At 46.7% G+C, this 25,000-nt stretch overlaps 1 protein-coding gene across 1 annotated transcript in view; it reads right to left on the bottom strand.

The window, feature by feature from the left end:
- LOC307240781 (ral GTPase-activating protein subunit beta-like) overlaps positions 1-24,415 on the bottom strand; it is a gene marked incomplete at both ends in the record, with an annotated part of 25,103 nt that extends 688 nt beyond the window's left edge. Inside the window, 28 exons of the mRNA XM_080014640.1 lie at positions 1-77; positions 643-721; positions 2,035-2,143; positions 2,728-2,864; positions 2,983-3,105; positions 3,227-3,395; positions 4,067-4,225; positions 4,447-4,656; positions 5,661-5,813; positions 6,624-6,720; positions 6,926-7,117; positions 8,713-8,861; positions 9,036-9,218; positions 9,992-10,113; positions 11,238-11,382; positions 11,472-11,536; positions 11,660-11,807; positions 12,089-12,203; positions 12,328-12,495; positions 13,553-13,754; positions 15,560-15,776; positions 18,572-18,723; positions 19,672-19,850; positions 19,963-20,094; positions 20,396-20,582; positions 21,269-21,435; positions 23,225-23,427; positions 24,239-24,415. The exon at positions 1-77 is cut by the window's left edge and continues 72 nt beyond it. Of these exons, the coding sequence (XP_079870766.1) occupies positions 1-77; positions 643-721; positions 2,035-2,143; positions 2,728-2,864; positions 2,983-3,105; positions 3,227-3,395; positions 4,067-4,225; positions 4,447-4,656; positions 5,661-5,813; positions 6,624-6,720; positions 6,926-7,117; positions 8,713-8,861; positions 9,036-9,218; positions 9,992-10,113; positions 11,238-11,382; positions 11,472-11,536; positions 11,660-11,807; positions 12,089-12,203; positions 12,328-12,495; positions 13,553-13,754; positions 15,560-15,776; positions 18,572-18,723; positions 19,672-19,850; positions 19,963-20,094; positions 20,396-20,582; positions 21,269-21,435; positions 23,225-23,427; positions 24,239-24,415 (4,216 nt within the window). The remainder of the gene's footprint in view (positions 78-642; positions 722-2,034; positions 2,144-2,727; positions 2,865-2,982; positions 3,106-3,226; positions 3,396-4,066; positions 4,226-4,446; positions 4,657-5,660; positions 5,814-6,623; positions 6,721-6,925; positions 7,118-8,712; positions 8,862-9,035; positions 9,219-9,991; positions 10,114-11,237; positions 11,383-11,471; positions 11,537-11,659; positions 11,808-12,088; positions 12,204-12,327; positions 12,496-13,552; positions 13,755-15,559; positions 15,777-18,571; positions 18,724-19,671; positions 19,851-19,962; positions 20,095-20,395; positions 20,583-21,268; positions 21,436-23,224; positions 23,428-24,238) is intronic.
- Positions 24,416-25,000: the final 585 nt, after the last annotated feature.

Genomic DNA, 25,000 nt, shown 5'->3' with positions numbered 1-25,000 from the left:
GGAGCCGGATCCTGAACAGGCCCGTCTTGAGTGGGTGGATGAAGATCAGCGGCACGTCTTTCTCCAGCAACCCTGACCTGGAGGGAGAGGCGGGTGGATGAAGTGGGGGGCGGCGATAAAACCAACCACCAACACCAAAGGCTCCCTTATAGTGCCGCGTGGAACAGGCGCCGGAGGTACGGCGTGGGTGTCGACGACGGTGCTCGTATTTACAGTTCTGCGTCGGTGACTACACGCTAGATGGCAGTGTGACACTATTTTAGGGAGGCGGTGACATGAAAAAGGACAACCGCAGACATTTCACACCGCGTTGTTTGTTGGTCTTTATAATTTAATGATGCGTCATATAAATCGACATGTTTTCGAAACCTCCTCAGCCAACTATAAAGCAGCCTCAGCGTGACGTGCTCCCATCTGAACCAGCACTGTTCGGCGACGACAAGAGACGAGGGTGTGGCGTGCATTTCAAAATACGGGGCGTGGCCGCCGTCCCTATTCACCGCCCGGGTTTCAGGGGACGGGCGTGGAAAGGGGCGCCCGAGAGGGAGCTGTCCGCTCACAGGAAGTGCCGACGGGCGGATCCCGCTTGAGAGTAGACCTTCCCCCGACGTTCAGCCATTGTTGGCAGGCGTGCCGCCGTACCTGCAGGAAGCGCTGTTGCTCACGCTGGCCTCCAGACCCGTGCTGGTCTCCGCCAAGAGGTCGGACAAGGGGAAGTTCTCTGGAAGAAAGTATTGCGGTCACTCGACGGTTTTCTTCAAAAGTGTTGAAATGAAATTTAAGTACTTTTTATTTTTTTACCCCAGCATTATTTTTTCATTTTCAACACAAAAAATAAATGTTAATCTCATTGATCTCTATTATTTATATTTGTATATCAATTATACATATATTCCTAGTTGCTATATACACTGATCAGCCACAACATTAAAACCACCTGCCTAATATTGTATTAGCTCCCTCTCCAGCCGCTAAAATACCTCTGACCTGCCTAACAATGTTGAGGTAGGTGCTACGTGTTAAAGCAACATCCACATGAATGCCAGGACCCAAGGTTTCCCAGGAGAACATTTCCCAGAGCATCACACAGCCTCTGCTGTCTTGCCTTCTACCCATAGTGCATCCTGGTGCCATCTCTCCCCCAGGTAAACGACGCACGCACACCCGGCCATCCACATGATGAAAAAGAAAACGTGATTCATCAGACCAGGCCCCCTTCTTCCATTGCTCCATGGTCCAGTTCTGACGCTCACATGCCCATTGTAGGCGCTTTCGGCGGCGGACAGGAGTCAGCATGGGCATCCTGTATACACAGTATAATTACACAGTAAGCTGTGATGCACTGTGTGTTTTGACACCTTTCTATCATAGCAGAATTAACTTTTTCAACAATTTGTGCTACAGTAGATCTTCTGTGGGATCGAACCAGACGGGCTAGACTTCACTCCCCACGCGCATCAATGAGCCTTGGGCGTCCATGGCCCTGTCGCCTGTTGTCTTTCCTTGGACCACTTTTGGTAGGTACTAACCACTGCATACTGGGAACACCCCACAAGTCGTTTTGGAGATGCTCTGACCCAGTCGTCTAGCCATCACAATTTGGTCAGATCCTTACGCTTGTCCATTTTTCCTGCTTGCAACACATCAACTTCCAGAACTGGCCGTTCACTTGCTGCCTAATTTATCCCACCCCTTTACAGGTGCCATCGGAACCAGAAGATCAATGTTATTCACTTCATGCCAGTAGTTTTAATGTTGTGGCTGATTGGTGTATGTAAACACAGTATATAGTATATAATTATTATTATTATTATAATTAATCTCATTGTCATCTACCAAGTGACAATCAAGGACTTTTCAAGCACTTCAGCATAAAAGGGGCCATTTTCAAGGTATTCCAGAACTTTAGTTACGGAGGACAAAATTCAAGCACTTTAAGCTCCTCAACGACCTGGTAAGAACCATGTATTTGGACTGACTACGAGTTTTGAAAAACTAAATATAAGAGTAAGCTGTTCTTGTCTTTTTTTTTACCAATGTCATCGAAGCGCTCCACCCAGACCACAAAGGCCTTGGTCTCGGGACCCAGCAGAGGGAAGGACTTCCCTGTGGACGACCGCTTGGCCTTCACCAGGGGACTCAGCTACGGAGGCAAAAATCAAAAGGTAGTGAAGACGGCCACGTTAGGGTTCCTGTAATCAGCTACGGTAATACATTCAATAAAATAGTTAATTCATTTGGCCATTCAAAGGTGCAATGTGTAGAATTCAGTGGCATCCAGTGGTCAGGTTGGAGATCTCAACAAAACTGAATTGACGGTGCAACATGGCGGCCTCCGTGGGAGGGACGGTGGCCGCGAAAACCCATAAAAAACGATAAAGGCTCTCTCCAGAGCCAGTGTTTGTTTTGTGTGTTCTGGGCTACTGGAGAAGAAACCTGGCGGTGCAACATTGCGGTCCCCGCCAAGCGTACCCGCGGCCATGCAGATAAAAACGGCTCATCTAAGGTAACGAAAACCCGATTATCATTGTCATGGGATTATACACTAATTAAAAGATACTCATGAATATTATATTACATTTCTGCCAAGTCTGTTCCGTAAATTCTACACACTGCACCTTCAATGTGGAAAAGAGCTCTGGCTCATGTCGTAGAGAACGATTGAATTTGCATTCGTTATTGGGATCGCAAAAAATTCCCATCTCCCAAAAGGACGGGGAAGGTTACCTTTTTGGCAGACTCCAGGCTGTCGGAGTGGTTGGGGAACAGTTCCAGTGTCAGGTTGGGTTGTTTCAGCATGGCGGGCATGAGGTCCGTGTTGGTGTCCGCCTCCACCGTGGAGTCACTGTGCACCGAGGACTCCTCTGGAAAGCAGCCACACGCACGTTCGGCATGGCCTCCATACTACCGTAATGTCTATAATACATGTGAAAATGTATTCCCCCCCCACCCCCCCGAACAGAAGACACTGCGTGTGCTGACCAGAGTTTTCAGTGAGAGACGGGACGACGAACGCAATCTCGGTCAGAGCGTCAGCGTAGTACAGCACTTTCTTTTCGCCGTTGAACACCGAGCCCCCTGTATCATCCGGAGTCGCTGCCTCCTCTACAAAAATAAATAAATAAATAAATAACTCTTGATATTTGATTTTGACAACGTCGCCCAGCTCTTCATACCATTTTGGACGATATCCGGTTCGCAAATAAAACTCTTTCTGCGGTTTTACCCGTTTGCTGCGCGTCGCCGTTGTCAGAGCAGGAGTTGAGGGACCAGCTGGTGTCCAGGTGTCCCGTCCAGCCAGGATGGCGGCCCACGTCCACCGACCAGCCCAGCGACAGCAGGAACTCCAGGAACTGCGGCTGGACGCTGGACGACGACTCCACGTTCCTCAGGATCTGAGCGCAAGACAGGAGCCACGCTCGTTTGGGACCGTTCATCCGTTTCAAACGCGAGCGTCGGAGAATATTGGGGGACAGAAATGAGGCAATGTAGCAAACATTGGGCAACCTAAACCTTGGGAGATCTCGAATCTCTAGCAGCCATTGCATTTGAATATCACTTAAGTTACATTTAACCCCATTCAAATGATCAATCTATCAATATTTTACAGCCACTTTTCCACCAAGGTACAGGACCTAAATGAGGAACCATTTACAGGGTTCATTCTGGTATTACGAAAAGTACTTATTTAAAAACTTTTTTCCCCATTTTCAAGGACTTCACGCCTACCAAATATAATCAATTTTCAATGTAAAATCATTCTGGATTTTTCTTTATTATATTAAGACCTGAATAACAAAACCAGGGGGGAATTTCAGAGGTTTTCAATGATAGGAGCAATTTTCAAGGTATTCCAGTATTGCATTTAGGCCCGGAACCTTCTGAAACAGGAACCTTAGCAGTTCCTCAAAGAGTTCTTGGCTGCTTTCACAGCAGATTGAGATGACACAAATCAGGAGGGTGCGGCACCGAGGCAAGGAAGGCCCAAGTTCCTGGTTTCCGAAAAGACGGAAAAGGCCCCTCAGATCCTGTCCGGAAAAAAACTGATAAAGCTGCTGGTTCCCACCTCGTGGCTGCTCTTCTGCCCGGCCCTCACGTAGAACACGAAGACGGTGTCAAACGGTCGGCACGGCAGCAGGTCCAGGTAGCTGATGTCCTCAAAAAACCCGGGCAAGGAGGACTCCAAACCAATCAGATGAGGAGGTAGACGACTGTTGTTAGGTTCCTATTTAAAAAAAAAACAAACAAACAAAGCAAAAGCAGTTAGTTAGTAGTAGGAATTAGTACGCAGCAATTACACTAGATTTTAATGATAACTCGAGCCGCCATATGTCGCCTAATCACGACTACATTATTTGGTGACCGTGGTCGCCCCAATCGGGTCGACTCCTGACGATCGGGGAAAAAAAAAAAAAGTACTTTTGAGGTTTTCCTCCTCATGCAAACCTTCAGGGCCTCCAGGGACAGGAAGCCGAAGTGGGAGAGGAAGAGGCGCGCCGTCTGGAACTCCTGGGCAGGCGAAGGGGGCTTGCAGTCCGTCTGGGGGTCGGGGAAGGCCTTCGACCTCCACACGTCCTCGCTGTGGCGCTCCAGCGTGTGCTCATAGTCGATCTGCTTGGTCATCATGCTGCGCAGCCGGTCGTGCTGCAACTCCAGCTGGGGGGAGGAAGAGGACGGAGGACGGAGGGGCTATTTAGAAAGACCTTCTGCCTCGCCCCCCGCCCCGCACTCCAAAAAAAAACAAAAAAAAAACACACACGCCGCCACCGCCTCTACCAGACTCCATGTGCACAGAGCAGTTAGCAGCTGAAACATGCCTCTCGAGAACCTACGTATGCCTCAACAAATCCCAATCGTCTTTTTTCTGATGCACAAGACAGTAATTATGCTTGTTGCACCGTGTACTATTTTGGAGTTTACGCAGAAACCCGTTCTCTGCCTCCCTATGCCAAAGAGGTCTACGTATTCGCAGAAGCATGTTTCAGCCGACACCGTGTTTGCCGCCGCGACCAGAAGGAAATGCGCTTTTGAACATTGGCACCAAACATGTTTATTTGAAAATCTAGAGCCGGATAAAATGTGCTGGTGTTGTTTTTTTATTCCCCTTAACAGCAGGGATTGTGGTTAATTAGATGTTTTTTTACTGCTTCGGCATGGCACGCACAAGGTAGAGCCAACTGAATTACAAGCCAAAGAAAGACCTATCAATCAAATCATCCCACCATAAAGTCGTGACCAAAAGCACAAGCAAATGCTGCAAATAACCCTCAAATGCCCGAACGATCAGAATGTCAAACACAAATTTTGGATCTGAAAACCCAGCGACCGGACTCGGAGGAAGAAACCCTGACGCCGAATGCTTGGTGCCAAATCATCAATAATTAGGATTGCCTATGGTCATCCAAAAAAAAATTCTAAATAAACCCTTCTCCAGTAGACACCCGGCGGGTTCCTGAGACCTGGTCAGACTCACGTGGGGGTCACGACACTTGAGTGTGTGTTCAGCTCTCTGTTCCTGCTGCCAGCCCATACAACACACCTGAGTGTACATCCAACAACCTGTTTACTGGCCAGTCCCCTTCTCGCATCCGGGAACAGAAACTGGGCGAAAGTATCGATTTGATCAACGTGGAGATAGCTGAGGGGGTCCGGGCTCTCACCTCCTTGTTGACAATGTCGTCCAGGTCGGGGATGCTGACGTCGGCTTTGACGAGGGGGATCTTGTCCACCTCCTCGGGGAAAGGCCTCTGCTTGACGTTGTACTTGATCCCCACGTCGTTGTTGGGCGCCGGGCGGCCCTCGGGCACAAACACCTGCTGCGTGGGAGGAGAGGAAGGGATGGCTATGGAACGTGGGTTCTTTTTCTTGTTTGATGCCACGAACGCAATGTTAACACAGGGAAAGGCAGAAAGACACGTTTTCCTAAACCTGAAGCATCGCCCGGTTGATGAGTATTGATCAGAACCATATTTAACATCATAATCCAAGCTAGACAGAATATCGATATTGTGATATGAGACTAGATAACTGCTGGGATTTTGGAATATTGTGATATAACTAAATGTTGTCTTTAAGGCTGTAATACATTAATTGTAATGCAAGTAACACAATTTTCTGAACTTCATCATAATCACATTACAAATGACTGTTCCTCAAATACAGTATATTGTGTAGCTCTAATATTCATCTCCAAAATATAGGAAAATAATCAATATTGAGTTATTAATCAAAATAATATTGTATTTGATTTTGTCAGTATCGCCCAGCCCAAGATATATTGCATTTGGTAGTAGATATAATTAATAGCCAATTCAACATATTTCACAATTCTTAGAAAAAAGAGCTTATTTTTGGTATTTGACTTGCAGAGCATTCTGATTGGAAGGACTTGAAAAGATCAACTTTCAAAGTGCAAGAGATTATTTGTCACCGGGTCAAAGTTCAAACTACTTGAGGTTCGGGCTTCAGTGAGCCACACCTTGATAGGAAATGTACGGCTTGACGTGGCGGGAAGCATATTTGTATTTGGGGGCGATTGACCAAAACTGATACCGACACCCTATTATAAGACCAACATCCAATACTAGTATAATTACAGTGTCACCCACAGCCCTTGACCTCACCCTCTGGTTGGCCCGAGCGCCTCTGGGTTGGTGGAAGAGCTGCATTGTCCAGGCGTGACGGCCGGCCGTGCCCCGGATCAGAACAGTCACTGACGGACTGGGGTCTGTGGGAACACAAAGAGCCTTTATCTGCGAAAGCGCTTTGTAATAACGATATAGCAACTCTGAACATGACTTAGGCCTTGCAAACTTCACCTTCACCTTGACCGTGGGCCTTTCATTTAGCAGATATACACGTTTGGACAATAAAAATATGAGAAATACGGCTAGACTGGTGGAATGACTAAGCCTGGTCCGAGCACTCACTCTGCTCGTTCCCCAGAGGCTGCTCCAGCATGGCCAGGATGACCGAGTTGTCCAGGACAAAGTAGCGGAAGTTGCTGGCTCCCGTCGCGCTCAACCGGGCGTAGCGGATCAGGGTGTCCTCGTTCAGGAGGCTGCAGGTGGAGGCCGGCCCGCTGGGAGAGGGGAACGCCCCCAGCACCTGCATGATGCTGGGGAAACACCGGACACGGCACAAAGGAAAGCGGGGCCGGTGAGTACAGCAACTGAGGCCGGTTAGCCTCTCACGGAGGTCACACATTCAGCACATCTTTTGTCTTTTATTCTGCAAACCACTCCTAAAAGTACAACTCAAGTAAGAGCCTGATTTATTGCGTGATTTTCTTCTGATTTATTAAAACATTCACTCCAGGACTCAGGTAAACACAGGTGCTCCACTGGTGTTCCGGGGTACCCCGAGGGAACAGACTAGGATCGGGTAACTTTGGGAGTACCGAGTACTGCTTCTCAGGCACCGAAAAGAACACTAAAATAATCAGTTAAAAATCGGGTAGGCACAATCGTGAAGTTCTAGTTTACGATGAATTGTCACACTAATAATTGCAATCAATAATGTAATCGTCACTTTTTTATTTTTTTTTTAAGTTATGCTGCTGAGCAATCGCGTAACAACAATGTTGTGTAATAATGATGGCAGGGCTCCACACTAACTTTTAAAAGTGGTTGCCAGGCTGACAACCAGACATCAGCTTTACCTACCAACCAAACATGGTCCAAGGAAGGCAGGACCACTGACAAAAGTTTTGAAATATACCTTCAGTTTTCCGAGTTCCACTGAACACATCACTTCCGACAAGCATTACAGTTTTCCGTGCCCGTGAACGCAGCATCTCGTTGGAGCGCTTTCAACCAGAGACTAGATCCGTGTTCGGGTCTTAGTTCTAACTTAATATCAGAGAACGAGTCCACTCGTTAATAGATCACAGATGGGGTCCTTCTCTCAATAAAAAAAATGCTCAACAGATATGGACAATTCACACGTCACCCAAACTGACGTTAAAGAAGCGACATTCGCCGAAAAGCAAGTTGTTGCATCTCTGACTGTAATAACCTTGCTCTACTGCCGTCCAATTCTGCCTGTGTGCGCCGGTGCACACGTGAGCAAACTAAATCCACGTGCAGCATTCGGGTTCTGACTGTAACAGCAATATTCAAATATCCCCAATGCCAGAGATTTATTTATTTTGGGGTGCACGTTTTGCGGCTTCGGGTCCCTATTCTTTATGTTAAAAAGTGGTTGCACAAGGGGGTTAACCAGAGGCCACAGAATGGCTGCCAAGTGACTCGATCTGGTTGCCGAGGGCAACCGGGTAACCATGAGTGTAGTGCCCTGATGATAGTGTAATAATTGGCATTGATCACAACATACACATTGGAGAATACCGTTCATTTGCCGCAACTCAACTGATGGAACCAAATACACATTCTATTCATCGCAACATTTCTAACATTGGTTCAAAACCCCAATGGAAACATAGGATGGTGGAATCAAAGGATTTCAAATAAACATCGTGATCTGCTCAAATAAATGCAACAAGGCGATGATGAAATATTTGAAAAACCGTCAAGAGTTCCAAAGAACATGAATCAGATAACCCGCATTGGACTGATACAGGCGTCCATGTTTCCCAAGACCAGAGCCGTGATTAATGCTACGAGCGCCACATTTGTTGACCCAGCTGGAAAGCGCGCTCACTCAAATCTCTTCGCACATAACCCGCGTAGCGAGCTGCAGACGGAGACTCACCAGGAAAGAGTGGCCTCGGCCGCGTCCTTCACCCTCATGGAAGCGGGGTTGTGCTCCTTCTCCCCTTTGTGCCTGACTTCCTGTTCCTGTCGGGACTTGCTACCGGATATGCCCAGCTCCACAATCTCCAAAACCTCCACCAGGCAGTCCTGGGGACGGGACCGGGGGGGGTTAACAAAACATACCCAAATGAGCTTTACTCTCTCATTTTAAACCGTAACAGGGGTTGGAAGGTGAGATGTTAGCCCTTCAAATCTAAAATCTCCAAAAACGTCATTTCGACAGATTGTTCAAAACGTCGCACGCCCACATCAGAGACTCGCCTTCTCGTCCAGCATGTCGGAGTGCTCTGTGAGCCACACGCACAGGAACTGGAAGGCCGCTACGATCATGGAGTGGAGGGTGCTGGACTGCAGCGGCGCCGGGCGGCTGCATTGGTACACGATGTAGCCACATATGGAGCTGACGGCGCGCTTGCGGTCGGCCGAGTCCACCCCCGCCTTCACCTGTCGGTGTCAAAACGCACGGAGAACAAAGTTGACACGACAAAAGGATTTTCATTTCACAATGCAGCATTTCAAGACAGCGATGGACTAAATTTGACCTTCGCCAACTGCAACCAGCAGTGATTACAACAAGGTATCTGAAGGTGTCAACATATTATATTTGAGACTTTTAGACTCCAAAACTCCAAACTCAGTTAAATAACTGAGTTTGGAGTTCTGTACTGGAACATTGGTCAGAAATAATCAAACCCAAGCTTCAAAATGCTTTCAATGTTTTCATCCCGTGGTACCGTTACCATCGATCAATCAATCAATATAATTACGCAAATTATTTATTTTAATCCCCTGGAAATGACAAACATTCCAATCCAATTTAATCCCGAAACTTTTGCAAAATGTTCTCATTAGGGCTGGGTACTGGCAGGATCACACAATTAAATTTATAAGTAATGAGAAATGCTCCCAACTTTTCAGTTTACCATTTAATGTATATTCACAAAGAAGATTACAAAACAAGTTCACATTAAAATTGCTTTTACTGTCTTCGAGGTGAAATTCTCCTCTGTTTCCTCCCACTTTCCTTTTGACTTATATTTGTGTACTATTTTTTCCCCGATACTTTTTCCTGCAATCTTGTTTTTAGGCACTGCCGTATTCTACTATGTGATCTATTTTTGTTTTTTAAGATTATCTTTGAGTACCTTGAAAAGCTCTGTACAAATAAAATGTAGGATCATTATTCAGATTTTGATGGTGTCCGGGTGCCTTGTCACCTTGGCCAGGCCGGCCAGCAGCTCCAGGGCCGCCAGTGAGATGCTCATGTCCTGCCTCCACTGGGAGTTGAGCCTCTGGGTGACCAGGTGGATGCTGCGGACCAGCAGGCCTGCCGCTGTATCTGAAAGACCTAAAGCATATGACACCCGAAAATACCAACCACCGGAGAGTAAAGAGCACAGCAGGGTGAAAGAAGCAGAGATGGGTTCAAAGCTGACACCAGACTCAAAACGGCAAGCATCCTGCTTTAGCCCCGCTGCCGTCATGCCTCCGGGGGACAATCACTGCACAATGACTTCAAACATGAGACTGGAAACATTTGTGGGGGCAAGAATCTTGTGGCGACATAAGGATGGAGATTTTTGTTGTGATCTGTATTTAACGTCCGACTGATAATGAATTACATGACATGACGTCATTAGGCAGCAGTTTTTGACCAAATGAACTTAAAATAATTTTATATGAACCTTTTCAAGTTTGTGCCTGTCACTCAAAGATCAGCTCATGAATATTAAGTAGGGCGAGACTCCTTCCTCTCTGTTTGTGAGAAGTAATTATGGGTGAAACTATAGAAAACATAACATGAGTTGTATACAAATAAAAACAAGTCGCTGAAAATGTTATAATGGTGTGTTCAAGGTTCATGGCAATAAGAAGTTAAGACTGTCTCAGTGTTTCCCCTAGAATTTCAGGCCCGGTGGTACGAACCGAAAAATGCCTTAACAGACGAAGTGCACGGGATCACGCCGTTGGCTTCCGTTGGATGCCACAGCAGGCAGTCTGCAGTTTTTATTTGCGTTAAAATTTTTGTTGGCTAGGTATATTAAAAACATAAAACAAATTGGTCACAAGGAGAGGTTGACTTGCTGCCATTAAAATGAGTTGAAAACATAAGCATAAAAAATAAAATATATATATATAATTTTTTGGCCTGGCGGGGGTTCGCGTTGGCCTGCCTTGTACAATTACAGGGGAAACACTAGTGTCTATTTAAAATAGGAGGCATCACAGCACACGGCATCACAGCAAAACCAGTAAAGCTCATCACCCACAGAGACATTTTACCCAACGCTTCTTAACTCTGCACACCACTTTAACCATGTTGGCTACGGGAAACACATTTGTTAATTTAATTAGTCAAGACTTTCTGCGAATATCGGAAGTGAAGCAAAGGTTATATTCCATTCCACAATGCGTAAGCGATGGGAACGCAGCGTCTGTGGAGTAGCTGAGGTCGGTTCTTACCATAATCCCGCAGCAGGGCCTGGGCAGGACGCTCCGAGTCGGGGCTGGTGGCCTCAGTGCTGCCCCCGCTGGTGAAGCTGATGCCGCTGTTGGTGCGGCTGTGGCTCTGGCTCCTCATGGTCATGTGGCTGCCGTCGATACTTCCCTGGAACCCCAAACACACATACGCATCTTTATTTCACCTCGGCCCGCCCCTTTATCACGTGGTCAAATCATATGTGGTCAAAGTCTTACGGTCTCGGTTTGAGCGCCTATGGACTCCAGCAGCGCAGAGTCTTGGACGATGTTGAGCATTGCACCTAAGGGAAGAATAGAACAATGTGAGGGTGAAAACACATCCAAAAGGCAAAACAGAAACCTTTAGTGACAGGGTGATTTATTGAGAGCCTTTTTCGGAACATTAAATGACAGCACGTCAGTACCCAGGATGAGCTGCGTGTTGGTGGCGTCGGTCTCGGTCTGCAGGGCCCCGATCAGGATGTTGACCAGACGCAGCCTCAGGGACAGGAAAGAGACGGGCTGGTCGTGAGGATAGCTCTCTTCCTCGCTGAACTTCCCCTCCAGCAGGACCTCAAAAAAACAACACAGTAGACCAACCGAGGCTTTTAAGCGACGGTTTACGCGGCAACTTTTGCACGGTTTGGCGCGAGACCTCCCGACATTACATTTAACCATTCTAAACAGAGGCTTGGCTTCAGCCCTGACACCCGAGCCATGGTATCAAGATAAGAGAAGAAGGAGAAGAGATAGAAGAGAAGGAAGATCACTCTACAGCTACAGGTCGCTTCCTCCTGCAACTTTCTGTAATGTTGGAATGCAAGCTTGAACGTGTGGCTAGGGAAAGGCTGTACCTCTGATTTGATGTTGCCAAAGTGGTGCGGCAGGGGCAGCATGGCCAGCAGGATGTTGATGGAGGCTCTCCTCAGGTCGGTGGGGTTGACGTACATCTTAAACTTGGACAGTTCCCTGGCGGAGTAAATGTCAGTTTGAATGATCGTTGCATAGACTCACGAGGGCCTGGCACCGACCGTTAACACAAATCTCGACGAGCAACGCGACCGCCACCGCGTTTCTGTGCGGGTTTTCCGACCTGTCTGGGAGAATGATCTCCAGGGCAGCGATGAAGTAGGGAACGACGACGTTGATGCCCTTCAGGTCGGAGCAGAAGAGCGAGGAAGAGTTGAGGATGATGGAAGCCAGGACCGGCCTGCAGATTAATTCGGAGATCTGGAGACCCTGAATGAGGACCATGTAGAACCTGCGGAGGCAAGAGGATAAACCTCATCGGACCTTCATTCGGATCCTCAATGACCTTTATTCAGACCTATTTATGGTTTATTTAAAAGCATAAGGCCTAGCAGTCGGCGTTTTGAGGGATTGTTATGTTTTAAAAGGAGTGGTTTCCTAAGTGGGGGGGGGGGGGGGGGGGATGACCAAGAGTAAATTATGTAGTGCAGAACTAACATTGAAGACTCAAGGAATCCTATCTTATACATTTTTAATTCAATTAAATAATATATATTACAGACTTTTTTTTTTATATACATATTTTATATCAACAAAGGCTAAAATGAACTAAAGGAGCAATATAATGGCAAAATATACAATTTCTTGTTACTTTTTTGAGAAAAAGTTGAGCTTAACTTGTGATTTTATTGCTCAACAAAGTATGACAAAACTGTTTGAAAAGAAGGATGTTTGCATTCCTAATAATGTTATTGTGTTTGTAAATGATGACTTTGTCACTTGTTTTGACCGTTATTAATGACACAGACATTTTTTATGGATTGCCGTGGCAGAGAAAGAGGCGCGTGAATGTTTTTCAACAAAATAAGTTTGGGAACCACTGGTCATAAATAGAGATGGGACAGATCCGATCAAATATCGGATGCCGATACTGACATCATTCACTCATCAGATATCGGACTGATGTCCAATATCTGATATCTGATGAGTTGCTGAGCTGCGGAACTGTGCTTAACTCACCCAGCCCCCAATATTAAATTTGAGTATTAAAAATTTGAATATATTCAAATATTAAAAATAATAAAGAACACAAGTTGGAATGGAATTATAAAGGAACATCTGCAGCCTTAAACAACAACAACAACAACAGGAAAAGAGTGCTCCAGTATCCGAATAAGCATTGCTTCGGCACATATGTATCGAATCGGAATTAAAAGAAAGCGCATTGGTGCACCTCTAGTTATAACCTAGACCACAGCCTGTATGTAAACTATATACACCAGACCACGGCCAGCCCAAGGCCAATTCCCGACTCTGTCTTTGTGCCACTTTCTTTGTGTCGGTGTTACCTCGACAGATACACAGGGAGGATTTCCTCCCCGGTTTTCTTGCTGCAGAAGATGCGGCAGAGCGTCCCGCAGGCCTCGGCGCGGCCCGCCTCGTAGCTGTCGGGGAACTCGTTGGCGTCGAACATGGGGTTGGACACCATGGAGTCCGTGGACATCTGGGAGCCCTTCCGCCGCAGCTCCAGGCCCACCTGGGTGGCTATGGCTACGGTGCGCGACGAGGAGAGACACAAGAGTGAAAAAGACCCTGAGTATGAAACGCTGCCGACGCTCGAATGTGTGCAACTGTAAGCAACGCAAGGCAAAGGAATATTTTGTGCACACTGCGACAACCCAAAAAATAAAAAAAATAAAAAAAAACAGTAAAGAAAACGGTACAGGGAAAGGGGGGAAAAAAAAAGAAAAAAAAAAAGCAAATTCAAACATTAACAGACCATAAGACAGACATAAAAACATCCAGTCAGAACGGAACACTGAAACGATCGTGACACGCACCCACGCTATTAAACAGGCGTACAAAGAAGGGACCTCTGACACAAAGAGTTTGCCTCAAACGTGCTGTAAGTAGGTCTAATGTTTAGAGGACTTATTCCCAGCTCTGCAAAGTCGCTGTGTCAGCTCCCATGTTGTTGCAATAACACCACTGCCACTCAAAAAGGCACAGACCATTCACTTCATGCATTGAGGCACCAAAAAAGAAAAAGAAAGAAAAATGAAAACCAATGGAAAAAAATCCAAAAGCAACTAACAATACATGAAAAGGAAATCAGAAGGAACGTAACGTTGATGCTGAACCAGGTCGGGTTTGGGGAGGGTGATGCATTGCGGCAAACAAGGATTAGTGTGACCCCAAAATGAGAAGAAAATGAAATTACACACCAAAGGTGGACTAAACAAATAAATGAAAGCAAACGGGGGGCGGCATAGTCACAAACTGGTAACAGTATGATGAGGACGGGTGGTGCTTCAGTGACACCGTACCATGACGTTTGACGCTGAGAGAGTGCCAGTAAACGTTTCACATGGCAAGGGGATGGATGGGAGACGGGAATCAAATTAAATGGAAAAATAGTTAAATAAAACAATGGCGATGATTATGGCGAAATGGACGAAAAAGCAGGAATTTGTCAAGAACTGACTGCGAATCAAGTGAGACAAAAAAAAAATAAGAGCTGCCGTTCCTACTTACAAGATTTATAAGAAAGGAGAATTTGGATAAAAGAGGCTGCAAGATAACAGAAATAGTGAAGAGACACAAAATCAAAGCAGATCCAATATTTTGGGGTCAATTCATATCAAGGCATGAATTGTCGAGTGTTTTCTTAAATATCGTTTGTTTTTTTTCCCCCCCTTCTCCTCAATGGATGACATTTGCCCCACTACTCAAACGATGAACACCGTACTGACAGGGCGACACAGGCAGGACATTACAAAATAAATTAAGATGGAGAGTCTGTGACGTGCCCAGATTTATTTATTTAACGCACGCACGCACACACACACGCGCACACGCGCGCGCGCACACACACACACACACACACAGGGATATGTAGACCACCAGGTCTTTTTAGCCGAAATGTGGAGTTGGCTGGGTTTCAATACGGTTGGGAATGGGTCTTTCTGAATCAGAGTGAATGCTTAAGACTGGTCCACTTCTGAGCAAGCCCCTCCACTCACATAAAAAGGCACCGGGAGGTTTAGGAGAAAATGACAAACAAATAAAACAAATAAAAAGGATATCCTGTACGACAGTCGCGAAGGAGAAAAAAAAAACAAAACAAAAAAATAACACTGAAAACACTGAAATACTACATACACACAGACATACAGACAGACAGACAGACAGACAGACAGCTGCTCCACAAAAAAACACGTTGGTAATGTTCACAACAACAAACACCCACCTGACCATGCAAAGACTAAAACGTTGTTCAACAAAAACAACATAAAAATAACAGCAGCGCTCGTCTAAGGTTGGTTGGTGGTGGAGGGCGGCGGCTTTGTCCTTACCGGTCATGCTGGGGTCTCGGCTGAGACCGCTGTGGAGCTTACAGTGGACCAGGGCGGCGTCAAAGAGCCATTGGCCAAACAGGTTGAGGATGCTGTTGACCTTGGGCCGGGCGGGGGCTGGTAGGGGCCGCGTCTCCCAGCTGCTCTGGTTGGGGCTGGACAACAGCGTCGGGGAGGACGACTGCTGCTGCTGCTGCTGCTGGGATGTTTTGGTGGGCTGCCCCCCGCTGCCCTACGGGGGCCATATGAACATCTGGTTACCGTATAGGCCCCCCGAGGGGAAAGAATGAACCGTGCCGTTTACTGGCACACCAGGCTGTTAGACAAGTGGAACGCTCTCAGGATTGGTTAGACTTGACAGGGACCACAGGAGTAGGACTGGGTTTAAAAACAACCAAAACAAACGGTACAACTCGATTCCCTTGTTTCCATTTCTGAATTGACCATTGATTTTACGCAATTGAATGCTTCTATTCACATGATGGGTAAAGTAGAAAATAAAAGTATTGTGAATGAAGAACTCTATTGGTATCGGTACTGGTATTGTATCTTTTTAAACAATACCCTCTAATACCCAATAATCTGTTTTTCCTGATCTGAGAAAAAAGTGAGAAAGAAAAAACTGGTTCTATTTCATTCTTACTGACGGTGAGAGTCAGTGCTTCACGCTGGATTTAACCTCACCTCAACCTAACCTCACGCATGCTTAGTCGAGAATTTTAAAACAAAGTCATGTGTGCCCAACTGCCGCCCCTACATAAATCACATGGGACTCTGGACTGTTCCTTCATATATTCTCTCATAGCAGGAAGAAACGCAGCTCAAAAGGAAAACAAAAACAACAAAAAGAAAAAAACTACTCCAGTGGTAGCAGGGCCTTGGCGGACCTGCAGGATGCCATCATCTATGGGCTGGATCACATGCCAGTGATAGAGCTCACTATGGCCTTGCTAATTGTCTCTCCTGAAGAGACATTGAGGCCCAACGCCAGTTTCCCTCTGACTCAGTTCCACATCACCGATGACCTTATCAGCACGTCTTATGAAAAAGCTGTCTGCATGGGCCGCATGGGGAACTCGCTGTCTCACCTCATGCTTGCCTTGTTCCAGACGCTACAAACGTCAGGCAAGGATGCACCAGTACTGAGCCTCAATGAAGCATGACTGCAGGCCTTTGCGTTCATCTTGAGGGAGCTTGGCAAGCTCATGTCTAGGCTAACCCTGGCTTGCCAACAGGTCTGGCTCGCTCAATCGCCTCTCTCAGAGGAATGTAGGAGAACACTCCACACCCTGCCAGAGGTTCCGGGCCAGCTGTTTGGACAGGCAGCACAGCAGGCACTGGAACTGACGGTGAGCCAGACCAGACATCAGTTTGTGGGCTTAAGAGGCAAACTAAGGTCTGCTGCTAGACAGCAGAGAACCCCGAGTGCACGTGGCCCAGCCACCCACAACCATAGCTGCCCAAAGGGGCTAACCCACCTGTCCAAGCGGCACGGGTTAAGAGTTCTCCCCTACCTCAACGACTGGTTAATCTGCGCCCTGTCTTAGGGTACCGCAGTCCAAGACATGTCACTTTTTCTCACCCATATGGCCTGTCTAGGCCTAATGGTCAACACGGAGAAGAGCTCCATCACACCCAACCGGAAGGTAACCTTCATAGGCATCCTTCTAGACTTTCGGGTGATGGTGGCCACACCGTCTCAGCAGCAGATGTCTCCTCCTGAACTTTCGGAGGGGCGTCTCACTGCCTTTTGGTCTCTTGAGAATGATGGGCATACTGCAGCGGCAGCAGCAACACTGATACCCTTAGGTCTCCTCTCTCAACGCCCATCCATATCTGGCTGAATGGCCTTCATTGGACCCCAGGCAGCACAGGGCCAGAAGGTGACTGAAGAAAAAGACTGCCTCTCAGCCTTGCAGCCCTGGAGGAGAAGGGCCTATCTGTCAGCAGGTGTCATCTTGGGCTCCATCGCCTCTCATCGGAAGGTGACCACCACGGACGCGTCAAGGTCAGGCTGGGGAGCTGTCTGGCAGCACAGGGCTGTCGGAGGTTTGTGAAGCGGCCCTCAGAAGTCAGAGCACATAAATGGTCTCGATATTTCAGGCAGTGTTTCGAGCTTTCAAACGCTATCTTCCATTTATGGAGAACAGGCATGTCTTAGTCAGCACAGACAATACCTACAGTATGTGTTGTTTCAGATAAACCAAAAGGGAGGTACGAGAGCCGACAATTCCCTTTGGGTCTCGCAGCAGCTCCTGATGTGGGCCTTCCCTCATTTCTTGAACCTCAGGGCAATGATCCTCCCAGGGGCAGAGAACAAGGCAGCGGATTTCCTGTTGCATCAGAAACCTCTCCCAGGGGAATGGTGACATGGTGGAGGAGATACGGCATCGGTACGGCAAGGCGGGGACCTTTTCGCCTCAGAGCCCTCCACCCACTGCCCGCGTTGGATCTCCTTGATCAGAGGACCAGGCTGCTGGGCCAGGATGCTCTGGCACATGCCAGACGGCACGGGAGAGGAAAGCGGCGGCGTGTCATACAGAGGATTTCAGGCAGCGCGCTCTCAACGATAATGTTAAGTGAAGGCGTGTGGTTTCACAGCACCGGAGGATGGATATATCAATTGGCAGCTCAGGCATGGCACCGTAATGAGGCACCAAAATATGCGTTGCTATTCGGTCCGGTAGATACTGATGGTGTAGGATATAAAATTCTTGATTGGCATGCTCGAGGTGAATAACTCCAGTGAGAAGCACTGCCTCTGGCGGTCATCTAGAATTCATAAAACTGTAGTTACATTTACGTAACGCTCATTTTCACCCTTTTTTACAAGAACTTACCTGAATCGAACCAAATATGGAAAGCTGTACTTTTGATATAAATGCACAAATCTGAAATTCCGGGCAGAAATATATAACCAGGGAAAAAAGCGGCTGGTTGAAAATGCCTCAATCTAAAGAAGAAAATAATGTCATCCCATCTTGGCTCTGCGGTTTTTGACAGGAGACTTACGGTCGAGCTCTTGCTGGCGGTTTTGGTGACCACCGTGTGCCGTTGCTTGCGGCTGTGGGGGGGCGTGGTGTTGTTGACGGAGGGGGGAGGGGACATGCTCAGTCTGTTGACGGGCGTCGGCGGGGCACTGTCGGCTCTGGGCCGCGATATACCTGTCGAAAGGCAGAAGAAATACATTTTAAAAACTATTGTAGCACGCCTGCTTAATTTCCCCAGAGCAAAAATAAACATATTAAGTCTCAAAAATATACATTCTGTTGTACTATATTCTGTTCTGTAGAGCTGGGTAAAAAAACAATAATATAAAGAAATAAATTCTCCGGTTTAAATTTCCAAATCAATTTGAAAACTGTAATACTGATAGTTTGTTTGGAAGCTATGCAACCATTTTCCCCTTAAATTAAATACCACCATAGTTGGAAATTTATAGGAATTCATTTTGTGAATTTGATCCGTGAAATTGAATATGTTTCATGCGTACTTTTTGAAAAATGTCAATATATCGATATAGAATCGCATCATGAAGTATTCCATCGATATTGGATTGAATTGTCATTCAGTCGATTTGTGGCCCTTCATATTGAAATCGAATTGAGATCCTGCCCCAATACCCAGCCCTACTGCTCTGGTTCCAAGAAAAATCACTTGTGACATTAATCCGCCCCTGATTAGACACCCATTCAGACACACTCCGCCGCGGTTACACCGTCGGTCAAACCCGATCATCATCACCACCATTAAACCCGGTCCATTTGCTTATGATTGCAAGACAAAATGTACGAGGTTAAAAGTGTTGTACCATGAGGTAGGAGCATTGGCCCAAAAGAGCCCGCTTTCTTGCACACCTCTCGCTTTTCAACAGCGACACCTACAGTTCAAGCAGAGAGACACACGCCACCTTGCGTCTGTTCAGACATCCGAGCAGATAATGCTGAGAAACATTCCCCCGTCGCGCTATCAGTGAGGGGCGGAGTGGATCAAAAATAAAGTCAGGAACAGAGAGCAGCTACGTTGGGAAACACATGATCTAAATATCTGGAGAGGAAAAAAAAAAAAAGGGGGAAACCGAACTCCATTGGGTCGAGTTTTGTGCTTTGTACCTAGGAAGGCGTCCACCAGGCAGCTCACGCCCCTCATGGCCCGGAAGAAGATCTGGGGGAGCTGCTTCAGACATGGGTGCAGCACCACCTCGTGGGGGATGCCGCTGGAGTTGAGAAACTGCTCCTGGAACTTCGGAGTGGTGCTCACGATGGCCGGGTTGCTCAGGTCCACCGGGTTACTGCGGAATGGAGCAACAGCGCTTTTTTTTTTTTTTTTGGGAGGACCGAAATCTTGTTGCTTTTTCGTTTTGCTTGGGGAGCAGGTTTTGCGGGAAGGCCCGAGGCAGGTACCTGAGCATGTGAAGGAAGCGGTACCAGGTCTGGGCCACGCAGTCGCTGTCCATCTCCACGGGAATCAGGTTGGCGTCTTCATCGGGGACCTTGAAGGGAGGGAACGAGGGGCCGTGGGTGAACCGCAGCAGTCTGTACCGGGGAAAGAGAGGAGGAAATACACACAACTCAGAAAGGTCTTAGGTGAGGAAAAAAAACCTTGAATCTCAAACATCACAAAAGTTCTCCAAGTGAAGACGTTATTTCCACCAGAACGCCCTAAATGCCTCTTCCCTCACTGGCAAAAAAACCCCCAAAAAACTATCAAAATCTCAGCAACAGCTTTTCATCATTTGCTTTTCTAACGTCCATCGACATTCAAACAATCCAAACCAACAATTGAGACATTGTTGAGGTAACAAAGCGTTCCGGGTGAACCGTTCTGCTATTTTACCGGGAGGTGAGGGCGCAGGCCACCCTGCTCCACTGCTCCACCACGGGAGGGTGGTGTCTCCAGTTGGCCAGCATCTCCCGTGCCGTCTTCCAGTACGGCGGCGTGGGGAAGCAGCGGGCGCAGGCCAGCAGCCACACCTCGAAGAGCACGGCCATCAGCTTCTCCGCCAGCTTCTCCGCCACGCCGACTGGGTGGAGCCAAATAGTGTGCCGGGAGGGAGGGAGGGAGGGAGGGGGAGGATTTAGTGAATTGTCATTCATCTGCTGTACAGGTCTTAATGATTTTGGACTGACATCTGACATCCCATTAAAACAGTAATTAAACCGTTTTGTAGATGGATTCTAAGATGATGTAACAAAAACTCTCTTCTCTGAATTTTTTATTTTTTTTTTTTTTTAATTCAATAGCGGATACCATGACATTGTGTAAAATGTCACTATTAGCTCTACAGTCAAGTCGAATTTAGAAAAATGCCTCACTACTCATGCACTGCACTCAAATAATATAATCACAGGGTAAAGAAACTCAATTTTTTTCTTCTTTTCTTTAACCTTTATTTTACCAGGTTGGTTCCACTGAGATTCAGAATCTCTATTATAACCCGGCCAAGAAAGAAGCGGCCAATGTTACATGAAAGGAATTTTTTTTGGGGGCCATCAGCAAAGCTGCGTATGGACATACTGTGCAAGATGCTTCGATATGAACGGAAAAATAATCTGATCTGAAGGGGAGGAGCCGACAGAAAACAAAACCTCCAGAATGAATACAGGAAGTAAAGATAAGCGCCTGTACCGATACCGGCAGAGATCAGTCGGATCCGCGGGTGTTAAGGCCAAGCCTCACGAGGTTCCGCTCCCCCCCCCATTCGTTTACCTCCGATGGTGGGCGGGGCCAGCAGCGTGTCGTTGACGCGCAGCAGGAAGAGCAGCAGCACCTCCCAGGTCTCCCTCACCATGGAGACGGACTCCCTGGCCAGCTTCTGCACGGCAGTCAGGACCTGCTGGCACAGCCTGATGTGGTTCAGCCCGTGCTGCTCCGGTCTGGAGCCGGAGACACGTCAGAGCGAACGTGTCAGTGACGAGACAAGACGACAACAGAGAGGAAACGCTGCGAGGGACGCCAAAGAACACCAACGGGGCGGCGGGATGTAATAACCGCAATGATGAAGGTGTCGTGACCAAAATTGACCAAAGAGGGGAGGCTAGTCAGTCGCCAAGCTTGCAAGCGCCGAGCTCTGTGGGAAACTGTCACACACTTTACATATAAACTGAATGGGTTGACCTCTGTCTTTATAATGTCAATTATTTTACTTGAGAAAAAAAATTAAGAATCTTCAAAATTTTTTGTTATCTATTTACGTGAAAGGACGTGGTTGTTACTGTTATACTGTACTTTGCTTGGCTCCCGCATCTGTGCATCGACTTTCATAAAGTGGCTGCCAAGTTGGAAAGCTGGCTTCAGCATTTTCGTTGTCAAGACTGACAAAACGTTTGCCAAATTTTGATTATTTTAACAAATGAGTCACATTGATCCTATATAATTACATGACATATCTAAATATTAAGAGCGATACAAGAAAGGAGAAATTTACTTTTTGATCAAGTTTAACCGGTTTGTCTTGCTTTAAGGCAGGGGTCTCAAACGTCAGGCCCTGGGGCCACATCCGGCCCACGAAACAATTTAATGTGGCCCGCTACATGGTGATGATGTATTGAAAATCGGGGCCACTAATTTTTATTTTATTTTTTTCAAATCACAATGCTTAATTAATCCACGCAATCTCACTTAATGTTTTCAATATATAAAACAGAATACAGAAGATTAAGATATGGGAGAGATTTTTTCATGGTTACATGTCTACTTCTACTCATGTTTTAACTTCAAGCTGTGTTGAACTTCCAGTTTTTCCCTTATAGTTCAACACGGCCCCCCCCCGGAAAAGTTTGTTAAAATGTTTTGCTCAAAACCTGATTATTATATTGTGCTTTATATGTATACATAACATTTTACGAACGAAAAGTAGATAGGAGGAGAAAGGCCAAAATTTTGGTTGGCACGGTGGCTCATACTTTACTTTGATCTGGTTGCCCGGGGCAACTAAGCAACCATTAAAGTCGAGCACTGACTCCACAAAGCAAGATTATAACCAGAGCAAACAATCGTTTTTATGGGCTTATGTCCTAGGTATAGTTAAATGACCATCACAGTAAAAACGACCAAAAAAATGCAGCATAACATTAAAAGCGTGTTTCCAACAGTGCAGAAAAACAAGGGCTATTGTCTGCTCACATCCCAGTACTGCAGACAGAGCGGTACTATAAATAGAGCAAAACTGAAGTGGGATCTTATCCAGCCATAACTGGATATTAGGGATGACGGAAAGAAAGAAAAAATATAATAGAAAAACATTGGGGACGAAGGGACAAACGGCAAAGTTAGCAGTGACGTTGAATGTCCTTTATTTCTTCCAAAAACATTTTGAAGGGGATTTTTGGGGGGGAAATTGACTTTTTGCAAGTCTTTCCCAAATTCAGACGAGATGGTCACTATCAGTTTCATCGTTTGTGTCCAGTTCGGAGATAGCGACGGACTGCAACGCTTACTGTGTTAGCGCAAAGCGGGGCTGCAAAGGGGTTCAAATAGCCTAGCTTGTGTGAAATTTCCCCAAAACTAAACTGAGTATCCCTTCAGTTTTCATTCACTGTGTGTATTACCACCCCCACTAACCTTCTGGAGAGGGTGGTCATTATAAGCGTCACCTTTCCTAATGCCGGGCAAGCTTTTGGACTGATCCTCAAACAGTGATGACATTGGCTTCTTCTAGCCTACCTGGGCAGGAAGACGTTGTAGAGATGTTTGAGGATGGTCTGCACATACAAATTGGGCTCCTTGACGACCGGCTGAGGCATGGAGTCCCTGGGCGACACCAGCGCCATCATCCAGTCCGTGTAAACGTCCACACACAACTTGACAGTGTCCCCGTCCAGGGGAAGGGTAAGGCCGTAACACAACACCTCCATGGTCCACTTGACCTAGGAATAAGAAAAATAATTAAGACGAGGCCATACGTGTGGAACTCTTGGATAATTATGAGTTATTTATCGAGACATCAGAGCCCGTTGCTTCTGCTATCAGCTTCTTGCACATCACGAGTAATGTCTTCACCCGGGGCCTGACACTAACTTTTCAAAGCACTTGCCAAGTTGGCAACCATGTCTCAGATGTTCATAGCCAAAACTGACAAATGGTCGCCCAATTTGAATTATTTTATTTAAATTATTAATTGAGCTATGATTCAAGATTCAAGATTTTTATTTGTCACATACATATACATACTTCCATACATATATGCAGTGAAATGTAATGCAACGCACCCGGTGATAGCACACAATATGTCCTAGGAAAAAAAAATAAATAAAATAAAATAAAAAGTAGAAAATTCCTTTCTAATAGACCGACTGACTCCTAAAACGTAATACAGTAAGTGGAATACTTATAGAATAAGATAAAAAATATATAGAATAAAATACAATAAAAATAAATTGAAAAAAAAAAAAAAAAAAATTAAAATAAATTGATGAATGAATGAATGAATGATGAATGATCCATATTTCAATAATCAAATTGTTTTTTTACAGAATAAATCAATACATCAGGATAACTCTTTTAGGGCAAACACACCGCACAAGACGGTCGTCGTTGGCCCAAATCTGGTTGTCCCTGGGCAACTGTTGCTGTCGGAACTTCATAAAGTGCAGACGCCCGAGCACGTCGTTGTTAAACACCGTCCCTCTCCTCTCCTCCCCTCTCCATCTCCATCTCTGCGGGGGGGGGGGCTCTCACCTCTTTATCCGTCTTGAGGATGTTCTCCGTGGCCACGGGGCTGACGGCCGTCCCGAGGGGCTTGACCACGGCGTTGGCCACCTCCATGCCCACCCCGGCCGGGTAGGTGTGCAGGACGCTGAGGTGGCCCTGGTCGCTCTGCACCACCAGGTGCAGGGAGCGCCAATCCGAATACATCGCGCTGAGGTCTGCTGCACCCCGCGGGCACCGCCTTCCTCTGCAGACACACAAGACGAAATAAGGATGGAATTCCGTGTCACATTTCACACACATATATATATTATACGGTGGGTACAAATGGAAAATGATGAGTACACACAATCCAGATCTGTATTAAGATTTTTAAATTCAAATAAAAACAGAAACATACATGTATTTCTTCATCGACAGGTCAATAATGTGTCCGTCGTGCTGTTTCAGCCGTTGTACAAATAAAAAAAAATAGAATTGATGTAGTCAGGGATCCCAACCAGGAAGCAGCTCTTCAGCCAAATGACGTCACGACCAGCAGCTCCCTAATCTAGCTAATGACGTTAGCCGAAGTTAGCTGCCGTCCCTGCCCGAGCGACACCAACTGCTCGGAAACGCCGAACAAAGTGTTGCCACGCACGGCGAAGATACCCCCGAAGCACCGGGGGAACCCAGGTCCCCGCGGTTGAGCTGCGGGTGGGTGGGTGGGATAGTGACGGCCGGCGGAGCTAACGGTCACTAGCTGGCTAGCGCGACGTTAGCGGGACTGGCTGTCAACACGGGCTCGCGGAG

Source organism: Zeus faber (genome assembly GCF_960531495.2).
Source record: "Zeus faber genome assembly, chromosome: 15".
Classification (NCBI taxonomy): Eukaryota; Metazoa; Chordata; class Actinopteri; order Zeiformes; family Zeidae; genus Zeus; species Zeus faber.
This window is presented reverse-complemented; position numbering and strand designations above follow the sequence as displayed.